The 16,829-nt window shown below is 49.1% G+C and overlaps 1 protein-coding gene across 7 annotated transcripts in view; it reads left to right on the plus strand.

Moving 5' to 3' along the window:
• LOC124486930 (adhesion G protein-coupled receptor L3-like) overlaps nucleotides 1-16,829 on the plus strand; it is a 175,589-nt gene that overhangs the window by 43,730 nt on the left and 115,030 nt on the right. For all 7 annotated transcript variants that reach the window (XM_047048808.1, XM_047048815.1, XM_047048806.1 and 4 more), the window contains exon 3: nucleotides 6,103-6,363. In XM_047048808.1, the coding sequence (XP_046904764.1) occupies nucleotides 6,309-6,363 (55 nt within the window). In that variant the 5' untranslated portion in view covers nucleotides 6,103-6,308. The remainder of the gene's footprint in view (nucleotides 1-6,102; nucleotides 6,364-16,829) is intronic.

Raw genomic sequence — 16,829 nt, forward strand, 5'->3', positions numbered from 1 at the left:
TTACATGTCTAACAGACTGTGACCCTGATTGTCCGCACGCTCGACAAGCTGTTCAGCTTTTAGCTGCCCGCGCTGACCTTTGACCGTGTGCTGTTAACTCACAAAACAAATGAACCCGAGTTTAAAAGGGGGGAGCCGATCAGATTCCACCGTCTCCAAGTCCATCCAATCAGGGAGGGCCATCATAGACATGGGTGTACTAGGTTGATCATATTCATTTAAAAATCCATATGCGTACATGCTGCATAAGCTTTCTCATGATGATGTCATGATACCTCCATAGCACATCCATCACAGCCACTGTTCAGCCAATATCCAATCGCCGTCCATAGGAGACTGGCTTAGTCAGCTATAATGTGACCATAAGCTGTATTGACCTGTTCCATAACAGTATACATGTAGACTTTAAATGTCTCTTCATGTTTTGTTGGAGCCTTCCTGTGAAGTGTCACTCGCATCAAACCACGGATCGCATTGCTAGCATTCATCTTTCCATCTGCTCAGAACATTTTGAGCACTTCCTTGGCCCTGGAGTCTGGTGCCAGGGCTTGTGTGCCCAGCATTCCGGTCACCCGTGGAGAGAGGGCGACGGAACAGCCAACAGGTAAGGGTTACCATGGTAACCTGACTACCTCACGCGCCGTGGTGACAGAGCTGCTCGGGCTGTAGTTCGAACACCCCCCCCCCCCCTCCCACCTGCCCCTCTCCGGCGGGGGCACTTATAACAATTCGTGATCTTGAAATTCCAGCTACTACTCCCAACCCTGTCCGCCCCCCTCTCTCTCCATCCCACAATATCCCTTTTCTCTCTGAGATCCATTTGTGCCGCATTAGGTAAGATATGCCGAGAGAGACTGAGAGAGAGAGAGACCGAGAGTGAGAGAGAAAGGAATAGAGAGAGGGAAAGAGAGAGAGAGAGACAGAGTGGGAGACAGAGCGCGAGGGAGAGAGGGAGAGAGACAGAGAGAGGGAGAGAGAAAGGTAGAGGGAGAGTGCGCGAGCAAAAGATTGAAAGAGGGAGAGCAAAATGGGAGTGGAAAATGGATAGGCCTGAGCTTTGCATTATAATAGAGACACTGTGTCGAGGCAGGTTTCCTTAGCATTCATACTGAGTAGCTGCATTTATTCACTTTACGCTTGCAAGCTTCCATTTTGTCCCTGGTGTGACGACGTAAATTCAGCCCTTTGTGTGTATTCATACATTTAATAATGGTAATGGCGATTCATTTTATTCCTTTGTGTGTTTGTGTACGCGTTTGTGTAGCGTGTGTTTGTGTTGCGTAGGTCACAATATTCATAAGCAAATGTCCCATTTCCTCAAAATAGGTATTCAGACCCTAATTAATATTCAACTTCATCTTAGGTGTGATAACCATTAGCATAAACACAATCTCATCTCCCATCATAAACCATCATGTTCAAACCCTCCCCCCTTCCCAGCTTGTTATCCTGATACCATCTATCCATGGAACATACAAGAAAATCTAAGCCTGTGTGTTTAACCCTGAAAAAACGATCTCTCGTTTATTAGACAGTGTGTGTAGGAGTGATTCAAGCAGGCGTGACCGGTAACATCATACTTAGCATGGCCCCATCAGATAACATTGAAGATCGGGTTCCACTTTGTTGGGACTGCATTGTATGGCGCGCATAGGGCTCATTCCTGCCTAATGAAACGTCTTCAGTTTCATTTGCATGGGAGAGAGAGACGGGGCAACTGGAACTAATTGTAGGTGGTGACTTGGCGGTTATCGCTATACCCAGATACTGTAAGCCTCAACAACAGGTGTCAGGAAACGTAATACCAAACACACCGAGGACTCTCAAACTCCTTTTGCACTTCTTTTGAACAAATGATTTATCTCCTTTTTTTTTTTTTTTTGCTCAAGGTTTAAGTAACAGCTTTTGGCCGTGTTTTGAGAAGTGTTCACATTTAACGGACGACGCCTGCTCACTTGATAATGCGTGACGCACGGTTCTATCCGGGGGGGGGAAAACCTTGCTATTCTGCATTACTGGTTCAGGGAGTGGGTGGTAGTCACCGTCAGAGTGTCAATCACTTGCAATCGGTTGCGTAACCAAACATGTAAAACGGTTGACTTTGGACGCTGTCTGACATGCCGGTGCATGATTCAACCAGGCTGTCGTACAAGTTTCACCATGGATACTACGACAGGGTTTGATTGCCACCAGCCTAGGTATGGAGAACACATATTCTCCCGAGCTGTGCAAGGTAAGCTCATTCGGGTGTGTCGGTGTGTAGACATAAAACTATTTGTTGGATTTTGATCAACTAAAGCAAACCAAGTCTCTTGTTGGAACAAATTGCATATCACATTGCGTTAAAGCTACGTCACCTGCAGTCTATGCTTTGAACTGATCTGTGACATGTTGTTTGTAGGAAGACTCGATGTTCTACTTGGCAACAGCAGTACCTGGATCAGGGCTTGCATGTAGCAGGAACCCAGGTCACCATCTGATTCCCTAAGAACATAAGCCATGATGGAAGACAGCCCTGTCTGCTCAAAGTCTACAGAGATGAGCACACAAACTCTGTCTGGTGGATGGCACAGAAATATGTTTTTAAATGGGTTGTTATGAAGATTTTCCCTTTGTGCCCCGCCATTAACAACCAGTGTTTTCATGTTGTTTTGTCAAACAACGGAATAACAGGTGTTTGAGAAAACATATGTCCGCTTCCTTCCACCTGAAGACTGTGGACTGGAAGGTGCTAGCTATGAAGGAGGTTGTCAGTATCGTGGTAGCTAAATGTGTTTGACAGTCAAGCAGCATTGAGGGAGACTTGTTTCCTTGTTGGTTTTCACACGGGGCGTTGTTCATTAGAAGTCCATTGTGGTATTTAATTACCGTGCAAACATCCCTTCAGGCTTTTGCAAGATCATAGTGACTTGTCAAATATTTTTGCATCCCTTTAAACATCTACAAACGTTCAGCGCAACCTGACCCGAGTACAACCATTCACACACTGAGGTTGACACACTTTAATATTTTCAAAAGTAGATATTTTGTAGTTCTGTATATATTGAGTAGAGCTCACCAGATACGACTTGAGCAGATCAATATCAAATCCATTACAACTGACCGATGGGCTATCACTGTGGCGTTCTATTCCCCTGTCCCTCTCCCAGACACAAATCAGCCTGGTGGATGAAAAGGCAATTTTCTGCTCAAGACACACGACTTTTCCTGTCCCTTTTTGTCCTCGTTAGTCTCCTAACCTTTTTGTTTTTCTCGGACCACGTCGTTTGTGTTTTCCCTTCTTGACTAACTTAGCGTTTGGAGGAAGGGAGGGGAAGGGATGGGGGATTTTCAACCAGAAAAACTCAATTAATTAGAACCGTCAGGATTCAACTGGCCTCGTTGGCACTGGCAGCATACTAAAATAAAGAAAAACAACAACACTGATTAAAAAGTTTGCAGTTGAGACTCCGAGGATGCAATGAAGTGGACTAATTGAAGTGGTAGATGCAGGCGTCTCAAACAGAGACTCTAGATGTTGAGCGGCTCATCTGAAAGAAAAGATGGGGGGGGGGGGGGGAAGAGGGGGGAAAAAAAGCGAAACAAACAAGCATCCTTGAAACGGCAGCAGAGAGAGACGCATCATCAAGGCTCCTCCGAAAACAAGAGTTGACAACTCTTTTTCAAGGTTTTTGGGTGTTGTATGTCCTGGGTGTCGAATCCTGTCCAAATCTTACTCATAAAAGAAGGGATTGCGTTTCGAGAGACATGCTTCCTTGGTGGTTTTTGTTGTGTACACCGCTCCGCTCACACACTTCAATAGGAAGCAAATGAGGCTGCTGTGATAACGAGACTTGGGAGGGGAGCTGTGAGGAGTGCGTGTCATTTCGAGCAGCCCTTGGGACAGTCAACGCTATTGTGTAGCTGTGCAAGTCCAACACAGCGTCGCTGTGCGCCATCGGGTCGCACCCCTCTCACACACGACTCCCTCCCTCGCTCGCACGCACGCCCACGCAACCCTGAGGTAGAGCGAAGGGGACGTCTGAATGTCCGTGGCTCGTGGTCGTCTCATTGTCCCCCTGTCAGAGCAGCAGCTTCTGTCACTCCCTGGACTTGCTTTCTGTATTTTTTCTGACAGTTTGGGCGCAGAGCTCTGAAGAAAGGGCACATTGCTGAGGTTGATGACAGGGGAAGCAGTGATAGGGTTGCCGCCTTGAATATATCAACTGGGCTCATGTGGCTGGTGATGTCTCCTCCTTTCAAGTTGTCTTGGTTTCATCTCGGCATCTGTCCCCAATTCACAGGGCAACGACTTTACCTGACACACGGGATGCTTGACTCTGGTTTATTCCACATTTTGCTACTATGACAATGACAATGACGATGACCTACTGCCAAATCATCTTCTTCAGACTTTAAGTTTACTTATGTCTGCAAGATAGAAGCAATAGTCATTAGATATTAGCGTAGTGAGCACAGATTTATTAACCCCCCCCTACACACACACATACACACATTCACCCAACCCACACACCTACACTCTTTTTGTCAGGTCATGTCAAATCCTACTCAGTTAACCCCAGTAATGTCTGCCTTTCACAATCTGATTATTGTAATCTAGTATGGATTTTGGACTGGGATTAACAACTAGATTACGACATCTGAAAATGTAATGCACCAAAGGAATGCAGTTTATGGACAAAAGTGGGTGCACCACAAGATTGATGACAAACGTTTCAGATTGGGATGGAGATTCCGGTAGCAGAGAGGGAAAAATGCAAACATAATCTCATCCCAGTCACTTTTAGATTTTTTTGTTTGTTTGTGATTAAGTTATTTCTTTGTGCATGTTCTTTTGCAAATTGACCTTTTTGAAACGTGGTTATCTTTTAGACATTTAGTAATGGGAATATTTCTATATTTACTCTGCAAAGTGCAGCAGAAAGGCCTAATGGGTAAAGATAACACCATTACAAAGGATATAAACATTGTCTGTGGATTATATCCATAATCATTATGCACAGGGATGAAACTGCTGTAGCAGATCAGCATTGATGCTTAGAACATTGTAATAGGCAGCTTATTTGCTAAAACTATCTTAACCTAAATATGTGGAGTTCCATTCCATCTATATTCATGTAATCTTTTGAACCTCATCGAATGACTCCACATGAAACAGTTACGAACCAAACCATTGTGCTTTCGATTGGCATTTTGCATACAGTTTTTGCAAATATGTATGGTGTCGAAAAATTGAAATGCCTCAATGTTCCAATCAACACGCTGCAATCGTGTCAGAGCATAGCCTTCCTGTGAGCACAGCATGGCGTGTGTGCAGACTCAAAATGCTAATTAATTAGCAATGGAGCTACGATGATGTAGCCAACCGATGTCATGAGTTCACCATTCAAGGCCTTATCATGCGCTCCTGCGATGGTCATGGGGTCAAACGGGCCCGGGCAGACTTGTCTGCGTGCGTGGGAAGCCATTTTGTTGTTCCAGGAACAAGACTAGGCGTTTCACGGCGCACAATGAGCGTCTGTGAAAGCTGGTGTGCTTCCCTCAGCAGGCAAACCGCAAAACTGCGAGATTTCCTTTGCACACCCATTGGAGTGGAGAATTGTCACCCTGTTGTTGATGACAATGATCATTAAGCACTTCCAGAATAGACTTCCAGCGTCTTACGAGAGCACTGTGGTGAGCCAGTCACTCGCTATCTATGGGTTGTTGAAACCACAATGAGCGCCAATGCAATCCCATAATGACCTCTGTGGTCTTGGCTACAGTGTCAACAGTGGGGTTGTTGATTGCGCTCATGGCTGCTTTGAATGGCCCAGTGATTCAGCAGTGGACTTCTGATCTCCCATGCTGGGCAATACAAAAATAACTCTGACAAAGATGTGAATTTACAACATTTTGGTGAAGTGGCTGTAAAAGTGCAAAGTGCTCGTAAAAAAAACATCAAACAAGGACAGATAATGTGTCGTCGTCCCCCCCGTGTGTGTATTTCATGCGTGCACTGTAAGTTCACCAGCTCTTGATTTTCAAGTGGCCGGGAAACCAGAGCTCCTATCTCTTGCGTGCGACTAAAAAGTCCCGTCTTTTCCCTTCCTCCTCTCCCAGGGTAGCATCCGGGCGGTGACGGGAGCAGAGCGGCACGGCGCCAGAGCTCGGGACCGTACAAGGGGGTGCCACCGTACCAAGGGGTGCCACCGCGGAGAGCAGCCGTTCGAGGACAGGACTCGAGTCGTGTCGCGCCAGGGAAGCCGTGACCCCTCGGCCGGACAGATCAGCAGCGGGCGGAGGAGCGAGAGGAGAGAGGGGAGGCCATGTGGACCGCACGCCTGCTCCTCCTCGCCAGCCTGTTTGCGCCAGCAGCTCTGGGTAAGCCGTGCCAAGGGGCCACCAGGGTGGATGAGCTGGCTGGGGGTTGAAGGGGTTGTGTGTGTGTGTGTGTGCTGGGGTCCTTACTTGGGCCGCTATTTAGCCTGCTCAAGGATCTCATGGAATGTGTGTCTCACTTTCATGACAATCGAGATCACTTCAAACTACTCCCAAAACTAACTACATCCCATCAATTTGTAAATGAGAACATAAAAACCAAAGTGGGTGAAAGGAATCTGACTCGCTCACTGGTCCCAGGGTTTGAATCCATTACAGTCATCAGGAAAATCATCAGGAAAATCATACGCAAAAAATCGACACTAAAACGCTTGAAACGCTTTTCACAAGCAAAGTAAATTAAGTCATTTAAATGGAGATTAAAAGAGAAATTGGAGGAGTTGAAATGAACAACAGGAAAGCAGGGTCTTGGTTGTGGGAGTCTATGTGGTTGTGGGGGGGTGGGGTGGGGGGAGGGCGGTGCAGTGGCCCGTAAAGATGTTAATTTGATACAACAAAGCCATTAATTTGGAGATTTGCAAGCAAATTGAATATTGTAATATAAATATATATAAATATATTGAAAGAAAATCATCACTTTTTTGTCTGGATCTTCGGCTGCAGTGCTGATCTCAGCTAATTCTCCTAGCTGGCATCCTTTGTACGATTTCCCCCCCCTTGTCATTGAGGTGGGGTCCGGCCCTAACGATACGTCACGCGTCTGTCTTTATGCCCTGGCCTCATTGATCGTGGTGGACCAGCGACATTATGAAGAGGTTAATTTACTGCTCACCAGCCAGAGAGCTGGAAAGAATAACTGCCAGGACAATAGGTTGCATAATAAACCGCTCCACACCGTAACTCTCCAGCAAACAATGGATCTTGAATACAGATGTGGGGAGGAATGGCACCTAAACCTGCTTTATAGGCTGATGCCCACACAAAACGGATGTTATCACCCTTATTCCTCTCCTGACCTTGACTTAGATGTGTGCATCGGACGAGATCATTAGCACTCCATCCCCTCGCTAAACCAGTGTTGCATTTGTGGGATGTCGGCTGACGCGCCGGTGAACATAACAAAAAGCCTGCTTGAGATAGATTTGCTGGGAGCCCTCGGGATTGGGTCATATGTTTGAGATCAGCCGTTCGATAGTTTACCAAGGGCCGAAGGAAAATCCTATCTAACGCCCTGAGACGAGCCCTTGCACCCAGACGAGCCCCAGATGTTCCCGATGCTTCTACGAGGGTGTAAGTCTTTGGTGCGGTGGGGGGGGGGGGATCTCTCCACACTCTCTACCCCCCATGGGCATTTACTGTGTACTCAAGAGGACGCTGGCCTACTTTAGGATGGTAATCCTGTTAAGGTCCCTTGTCTCCCCCCACCATCACACACACACACACACCGACACTCCGACACATACACTCACACGATTACACCCACGCAATCCAACATGGGCACAGTGGCACACACCAGCTACACAACATGATCAGACGTGCTCATAGAATTTCACACACTTAGAAAACCACACACACACACACACACACACACACAAACACGCCGAGATCAAGAGAGATGCTCAGATGGCTCCCTCGCAGCTTCCGCTCACAGCTGGCTGGCGGTCGTAGCGCCCGTGTTTGCACATCGACTTGTACACAACTGCCAGCGCCTGTCCACTTTCTACCCATCTGAAGATGGAGCGGAGGAGGGGGGAGAAAAAAAGGCTGGAATGCCCCCGAGGGACATGTCCCGCATAGCCAGGCATAGACGAGCACCACGAGAGCTCCCCGGATTAACCCAATGATGGATTCCAACTTTGAGGAGAGACGACGAAGAGAGGCAGATTGAGTCGGGGGGAAGAGGGGTAAAAGAGAGGGGTGGGGGAAGGGGTGAAGGACAGTGGGGGGAGGGGAGGGGTGTGGGGGGGGAGCAGGCCGAAATAGACAAACATGCCAGCGAAACAGGAGTGGGGAGAGTAACAAGCGGAGCCACAAAGCACACGAGAAGCAAGTGCCTTCCCCCCCGCCGCAGTTGAGTAACGCAGTCCCCCGTCCCCCCCCCCCCAAAACAAAAAAAAACACCTTCCGAACCGGTGATACGGCCATTCATCATGTGCTTACGTGCTTGTGAAACGCCCCAGGAAGGATTTGATATTTATTCCGTTCCGTGGAATCAAAGGCAGTCTGACAGTAATGGATGACGTCCCGTAGACCACTGCGTAAGACAAGAGGAGGCGTGGGTCGCTGACACATTCTTCATAATAAGAGCCCGACCACATACATCAAAAAATGGAAGCAGATTTAGCCACACTGTGGGAGGGGGGGGGGGGGGGGGGGGGGGCAGGGGGGGGGATGGGGGGCGAGGGGGTGAGGAAGCCAGACGTTCGCCTCGAGCGAAGTGCTTACTGTGTGTGTGTGTGTGTGTGTGTGTACTGCTCAGCACATAACTATGGCAGGTAATTGACCATTCTGCCAATTGTACCTGAGGCTCTCTGCAAAAATACACCCACACGAGCGGAAGGCGGGGTGGGGGGTGAGGGTAGGAACAGACAGCACACACACACACACACACACACTTTCACACTCACACACTCACACTCAGGTCATGCTATCTGTGCAATTTTCTGTCTCACTAATTCTATCTCTCGCTCTTTACGCGCACTCAAACACACACCCATATTCGTACACACACACGCTGACATAAACAAACATGAGACATCATGGAAGCCTCACCTGAACCTCATTATCTCCACCTGTCCGCCCATAATATGCTAATCGAGACCTTGATCCCATTGCTCCAATATAACAGTAAATAGTTTAGTGTCAATCTCAATATTTCCACGCCCGACGCACTCAATTCGCCTCCCTGTTCAGGGGTCTCCTCTCCATTGGCCAGGGCATCCGTTTATTTGCCTAATTTGCCTAATGAATGAAATGATTGGCTTGGTGAGCTCCTGTTTTGAAACAGGGGAACTTCAAGAGAGGGGCCCACTGGGGCATGTACAGTTTTGTTGTGATTATATGCTGCGTCAGGAACCGCATGAAAGTAATAAGCCCACTCGCTTGTTTTGAGAGTGACTGTCAGTCACTCAATTGCAGAAGTGTATGATTGAGCGCGTAAACACTTGACGTCGTTTCACGGGGTTTATGTGTCGCACGGCGGCTGTTCGTGAGGTGAATTAAAAGCACCGAAGAACGAGGGGACGGGCTTCCAACTCGCCTCTTGTGGGAAGGCTGAACGCGGCTGGTCGTTGGGAAACGTAGCCCGCGGGAGAAACGCGGACTCGGACCACGTTCCTGTTCACATGTGACCTGAAGTTCCCTTGCTGGGCACCTTGGAGCATTAGGTTACTCCTTCTTGTCTTCAATGCGGAGAGGCGCACAAACGGAACACGCGAAAGGAAGAAAACGAATGATTAACAAAAACACAGATAGATTGTGTTGTTGAAGAACAATATGGAGGAGTGTTCTCTGTCTCAGTGTGTGAGAAGCTTCTAGAGCAAACAGTCACTTCCTAATACTTTGGGGGGGTGTAAAAGTTGAAATGCAACAATGCATGCGATCGTACTTCTCAGAGGCAGATAGTTGAAGGCCCTGTTGTGACGAGTATTAATATTTAGTACCATTATTCCCTTTTCTTCCTTCACTCTTTCCCTCGGGCTTTCCACAACAGCTGTCAGTTAGATGCTCTCTTATACCATATCTCTGTTTGCTAAATGCAAATGTTCTTTTTTCTGCTTGGTTCCACTTATTGTCAAAGCATGCAGCCTCATTTCAATAGAAATGAGCAATATTAGCTCAGGATAAAGTAAATGTGCCAAATCCTGGCTCTCTTTTGTGTTGTAAATTTAATTCCCCTCGATAAATCTCGCTCGGCATTTCGGCACGAGGGTGTTACAGTTTTCTTTTGTCGTCCGCACCTTAAATCCGGGGGGAGGAATCAATACCCGCTTCACATACTGTACTTACGGCAGTCAGTAAAGTGGCTTGCGTTGCTCCACGGTTGGCCCGGCGCTGCCAAAGTGCTGTCAGGCCCTGGGAACCTGAACGAATGGTGGCAACATGAAGCGAGAACCCGGAGGGTTGGGGAGGAGGGGGGTTGGTGTTGTTCGCGCTCTTGGGGTCAAACATGCCCGCAAGTTTTATAGGCGTTCAAACAGAAGCCCCGCGTATATCTTCGAAATGAATGAATTAGGACCCCCCCTATCCCCCCGCCCCCCCCAACCCCTTCCCTCCTCCATCCTGGCTTCCATGGCATAATTCAGTAAGCGGCGAACGATGCCATTTAAAGTGGACTCCGGGCGGGTGGAGAGGCTTTTAATGAGGACGGATATTGACAGGGGGGTCAAGTGGCGGTGGATGTTAGTTTACATTAGGAGCTCTAATGTGTGTGTGTGGCGCCTGGTGGGCTAGGGCTGGGGAAATATCACCGACTGACCCCCCCCCCCCCCCCGTCTAGGCGGAGCTGCGTTTGGCAGCGTCCGAAAGTGGAATATCCGCGGAAAACTCCGGAACGGCCTTTGGCCTCGCATCTCCGAGTGGGCGGTTAAGCGAGGGGCCAAAAATACGCCGCGAAGGAGACGGCCCTTAAAGCCGGGTTTTAAATACCCCCCATTAATTATTCACTTCCCTTTTTACACACTGTGAAATATAAACAGATTAAGGAGCGTCGATTGATCCCATGCCAGGAGCCGTAATGGATGCACATATAGCATCATGTGCTTTAACATGTCAGGCTAAGCTACATGTTTACAAGCTATAGGGGGGGGGGGGGGGGCTAGAGAGGAGGCAGGCTGCATACTGTACGGTACACGCTGCATGATGACAGCGGCGTGGGTGATGTAGATCCCGGGCGCTGTGCAGGACTGCTTGTGTCAGCTCTCTGTCAGAGGCAGACACAGTGGAGCACACGGGCGCGTGTCGACGCGGGTGGCCTGGCTGTCCTTCCTCCTGCCTTCCGCCCCCGTGTCACTGCCACGGGCTGTGATTGGACCACCCCAAACTCCCCCTCACCCCCTCCCCCCCCTCACCCCCCTCTCCTGTAATTACGGTGGCTTATTGCTATATCTGCGCATATGCACTCCCTATGCAAATTGGACGGAGAGATATTGCAGACCCGCACGCGCTGGCTTTTAGAAGGAAAAAAAAATACCCCGGCTCGCGCCGCGCGCTACAACAGGGCTGGTGGGGGGTTTTCCCCCATCAAAATACAGCAAAAAATCTTCTTCTTCCCTTTGCCGAGTCCGTTCAGGGGGCCTTCCCTTGATGAGCTCGTCGTGTTGTGTTCCGTTGTTGTGGTCCGACACGAGGCTACACGGCTCGCGTTTCAATGCGAGTCACTCTCAGAGCCAATTGACTTCCCTGCCCGGTGACATAACACCCTCTGTGTCCCTCTGGCCACCCGCCGGCCGTTCAAGGCCACTGCCCTTGGTGCGTTCCTGCTTAGCGAAGCACCTGACGGGAATCAAAGGGTCAATGCAAGGACTCAGTAGCTGGAATAAATACGCCGGGACCCAGGCAGACCTACAAACGTGAACTTTATTTGATCAATGGGTCATTTGATATTGGATACTAATTCAGAGGTATGCTGTTAGCAGTAGGGTGTCTGGCATGCGGGGAGCGTCAATCAGAGTCAATCGTCCCAGCTAGTATTTACAGGCCTTGACTCTGAGCCAGCGAAATACTGCACAACGATGGACTTGTGATCCTGGACTTTCCATATGCGCCGCTTGCATGTCGCTTTGGATGACGGCGTCTGCCACAAGAATGCGACGTCACGTGACGTGTCATGAATTGAGCCCGAGCGCTGTTGGCAGTATCACGCCGCCCCCACAGTGCCGCGCCGGTATCACCTTGCTGTGGCTGGGAGAACAATACGGCCCAATGCTCTATTTTGCCTCACGACGACAGAAGAAAAGGGATTAATCACTTATCAGCATATCCAAAGTGTTCCCCCCCCCCCCCTCCCCGTTCTGCCTCGGTCTCGCTATCTCTCTCATTTCCTCTCGGCCTCTCTCGCTCGTTCCCTCTTTTGTTCTATCGCTCCCTCGTTCACGCGTGGCAATTTACAACTTGAGTTTAGAGAGTGAATTTGACTAAAAAGACAAAAGGATCTAATTACGTTTACCTAATACTACGTTCGGGTGCAAATGGGGAAGGTCCAATTATAAGGAGAGGTACACTGCCCCCCCCCCCACCCCCCTCCTCCTCTTCCTCTCTCTTTTCTTGCAGTGCGGGCGACCAAGCTTCGAGAGTGCCCCCCCCCTCCCACACACACACGCTAATCAATACAAAGTATTGTAAAGTCGGCATTCATGCCGAGGCTGGGATCAAATGTTACAGTTGAGCAGATTAGCCTAGCCAGACCTTGAGGATAAGAGAGAGAGAGGGAGGGAGGGAGGGAAGAGAGGGAGAGCAAGAGGGAGGGACGGAGGGAGGGAGGGGATACTGGAGATGGCCTTCGATGTGGCACACTGGCCTCCATGGGAATTCAATACAGCCATTGACAAAAGAAGGGCTCCATTGTTGGGGCATTCGGCCTCCTTTGGGAAGCCGGTGGGCCCGTTCCATTTCCTTATTAATTGTGCTCGAGGAAGAAAGGAAGAGCGTGAGGGAGTGATGGAGATAAAAGAGAGGGGATGGAAGGCTGTATATTTTGGTCCTCCTGCGTTCTGTTTGAAATTGTGTCAGGGTCAAGCCGACGTAGGATAAAATCCTATCTCGAATGGCAAGTGTTATCTGGCATGTGTGAATCCACACACTCACTTGGAAACACACGCAGACCCATCCGCAAAACACGCCCACGCACACACACACACCCCCCAAAACACACACACAAGCACATCCGCAACACACGCACACACTTCTCTCACACCAGCCCCCCCTCCTCTTCCGAAATATGCAAGCTTTGAGGTCACGGCTTGCCCTCAATCTGGCATGGAGGCCGTCACTGCCATGGATGGATTGTCAATTTGGTGGAGTGATGGATCACCCCCCTGAAGTCACCTCCCACTGTCCTCCCATGAGCTGCCTGGAGCTCAGAGCCAGGGCCTGGACAAACCCGTGGGAGAGACATGACACCCAGACATGATAGGAATGAACACTTTCTCCCCCACCTCGTACCCCCCACACACACACACATGCATACACTCACACACAAGTGCACACATGCACACACACACATGCACACGCACACATGTGCACACAATCTTTTTATTCTCTTCAAACGACATTGCACACGCCCACACACAAAATCACACACCAAGGGCCACATGCCACAGAAGATTAAAAAGACAATAAATTATGGCTATTTGGACCGCTCAATAAGGCTATCCTGTGAGAGGTCATTTTTCTTTCTTATTACCCTTCACTTTAGGGTTTCCCGTGGCATAATTCATGTCTACAAATGGATTCCAGAGAGCCATGACTTATGTTTACTTTTGACTGTTTTTGTGAGATTGCCAGATCTGCTCTATCACCCCCCCCCCCCCCTTCCTCAAAGTGCCTCCATTTTGGTATCAGTGCTGTGTTTTCTCTTATTTAAATGTCGGGGCAGGGTACAGTGACAGAAGTCCACACCTAGCTATTAGGGTGCTCTTTAATGTTCCTCCTCAAACCCTAAGTAGATTCCTCCTTGTGATAGGGGGGATGAGACGCTACAAAAGAGAGCCTGTGTCCAGTGAGAAATATTGCAGGTGCACATTCCCCAGTGTCGCCCCCTCTCTCACACAAACACACACACACACGACTATCACCGTTTTCACTCCGGTACGTGCACACACACACACACACACACACCTCTCTCCGTGATCACTGGCCCTTGTTCAGTGGCTGGGGGGACTTGAAGGGGATCGTGTTTCCCCGTGTGATAATGCGGTCCTTTCTGCCTTGGCGAGATGGACTGAGGGAGCTTTGAAACGAGAGAGGAGGCGAGGAGGGATGACGGAGGGAGGGAGAGAGAGAGACGGAGGGAGAGATGGCAGTCGTGGTCTTTGGCATCCTGCGGCGTCGCGAGACCCATCTTGATGGTTCGGGCGTGACTGTGCTGTCGGGGGTAGAGACTCCTGAGAGGATGCTGGGAACAAGCGCAACACACGAGGCCTACCCATAGCTCCCAAAGTGAACAAGGCTGGGATTGTAGAGGTATATTCCGGAAGGAAGGCACAGTACATTTGTCGTAGAAAGGGCCCAAGCATACTTGATATGATATTGATAAGTATAGGCAATTCAAAATGCACTCTCTTTTAAACTCTTAGTTGGTTTTTGATTCATCACTGATGGTATTGAATCTTTTTTGGGCTACAGTCCTAATATGAGTCTTTTTTAAAGAACGTTGTCGTTTCGGTTATTTCTCAAAATCCTCTGTTTTTCAGTCTTCTGTTTTGAATTCTGGTAGGTAGTTCCGTTCCAAAGGGTAAGTCATTCACCACAGCGTCACAGCTCATTTGATTAGTTGCCCACACGTTGCCTCATGCATATTCAAAGTTGTCTTGTCTTTCTCCTCGCGTCGCCACCTCCTCGTTGCGTATGCCGAGGGGGGGGGGGGGCGTTCTGGGACCGCTCTCCCGATCAGACCTGTGGCGTGCCGCCCTGAGTCGTTCGTACGCACCCCATGGAATAAGCAGAGCTACTCCGCTGCCACCTCCCCCCTCCTTTTGTCATCCCCCCTCCTCCCCTCCCTCGTCATGTCCTCACCTCGCGTCGGCGCGCGACTGACAGGCTCCCGTGGCGTGACTCAGCGACGCTTGGTTGAGAACGGCGATTTAGCAGCTAGCGCAACAACTCCCCCCTCCCACCCCAAAACACAGGGTCCCCCGTCCCTGTGGGGGGGGTGGGGGGGAGACACTTCCGCTCCCCTCCATCACGGGCAGATGGGCGTGTCTCCTCTCCAGGTCTGTGGTGTCACCCCCCCGGGGGAGCGGGAAGGAGAGAGGGGGCCGCATTAGGTAAGAGCCGGGTATTTTTTCCCGCGGTGGAAGGAAGGGGTGTGGGGGGGGGGCGCAATACACGCGCGCGCCGCCCACACGTTTTCCACAGCCTCGGGGAGGGAGAGCTTGTGCAAGGAATGGGGGGGGGGGGGAGGAGGAGGGAGGAGGAGGGGGGGGGCGCACTCCAGTTGCCGTGTGTAGGCTTAATCTGTCCCCATGCATCGTGCTTGTACGGTAATCTGTCTTGAATGGTGCCACCCTGCCCACATCAGCGGAGCTTGGTGAGGAACAGCCCAGTCGTCCCAAGGGCACGTGCCCCCCCCCCTCTCCCCTCTCCATAGCAACCACACCGTGTCCTATCCCTCCCTCTTCAAGTACCCCGGAGAGGTGGGGGGGGGTTTTACCTTATGATCCAGTTGTTATCAACGGTGCCACTTGCGGCCTCAGGGCAACTGAACACCCTCTGCTGTACATGTGGATGAACACACCTAACTCACTGTTCCTCATAAGAGGTTCATGTGGATGGTTATCGATCATATTGATGCTATTTGTACAAACACACACACTCATATTGGGGAACAATTAGTGTACTTACTTTTTGTCTGTCAGTAAAAGTGTTCCAGAAATGTGTCTTAGTTTACTTAATTAAAAGGAATATGTACATATGCATTGATTCACTATTTTAATTTTACATTTGAATAATTTCCCTTTCTTCATTATGTAAGTAAACGGTACAGCTTCCAGCTGTAATTTGTATAAATTATGTTCATCCTTTGGATGTTATATTGCAGTGAAAAATAATGTTACAAATATGGAATACAGCAACAACTACAGCTCCACTGAAAGACTGAAAACAGAAAAAAAATATTATCTTTTATCTCATCCTCATCTTTGTATTTTTTGTATTTGATAAATCAGAAGTCAAGCCAACGTTTTAATGTTTTTTTTTGCCAGGGTGAGGCACACGTTCAGTATTCATGAAACAGCAGAGGAACGGTTAGATATGGAACACTTCTCTCTTCAACCCCCATAAACATCCCCTCCTTCTCATTCCAAACGAGGATATTGCCACATTTGTCTTGCAGAATCTTCCTTTCAGCCTTATCAAACACACACACAAGGGGAGATTTCATTCTGAACCGATTCTCAACCAACCTTTATGTAAAATCTGTAATCCATTCTTTCTCTCAAGCTTGCTTTCTCTCTCACACACACACACACACACACACACACACACACACACACACACACACACACACACACACCACCCCCACAGCTGCATTTGAACATACCACCAGCTTACTGTAATGTACAGAGAGAGAAAGAGAGAGTACATGTCTGGTAGTTATTTTCCAGAATCGACTGATTGAGGTCAAAATGGATTAAGTGTTTTTTTTTCACTGTCCTCGTATGAGAATCAGGGCCCAATTGCCACCCAACAATACGACAATGACACCCTCATACAATCGAAGCTCCACATAGCACTTCATTTCACATTAAGGCTGAGCGACACCATTATGAATGTTGTCGCGACTGGAGGAA

This window comes from Hypomesus transpacificus, chromosome 25, assembly GCF_021917145.1.
Source record: "Hypomesus transpacificus isolate Combined female chromosome 25, fHypTra1, whole genome shotgun sequence".
Lineage (NCBI taxonomy): Eukaryota > Metazoa > Chordata > Actinopteri > Osmeriformes > Osmeridae > Hypomesus > Hypomesus transpacificus.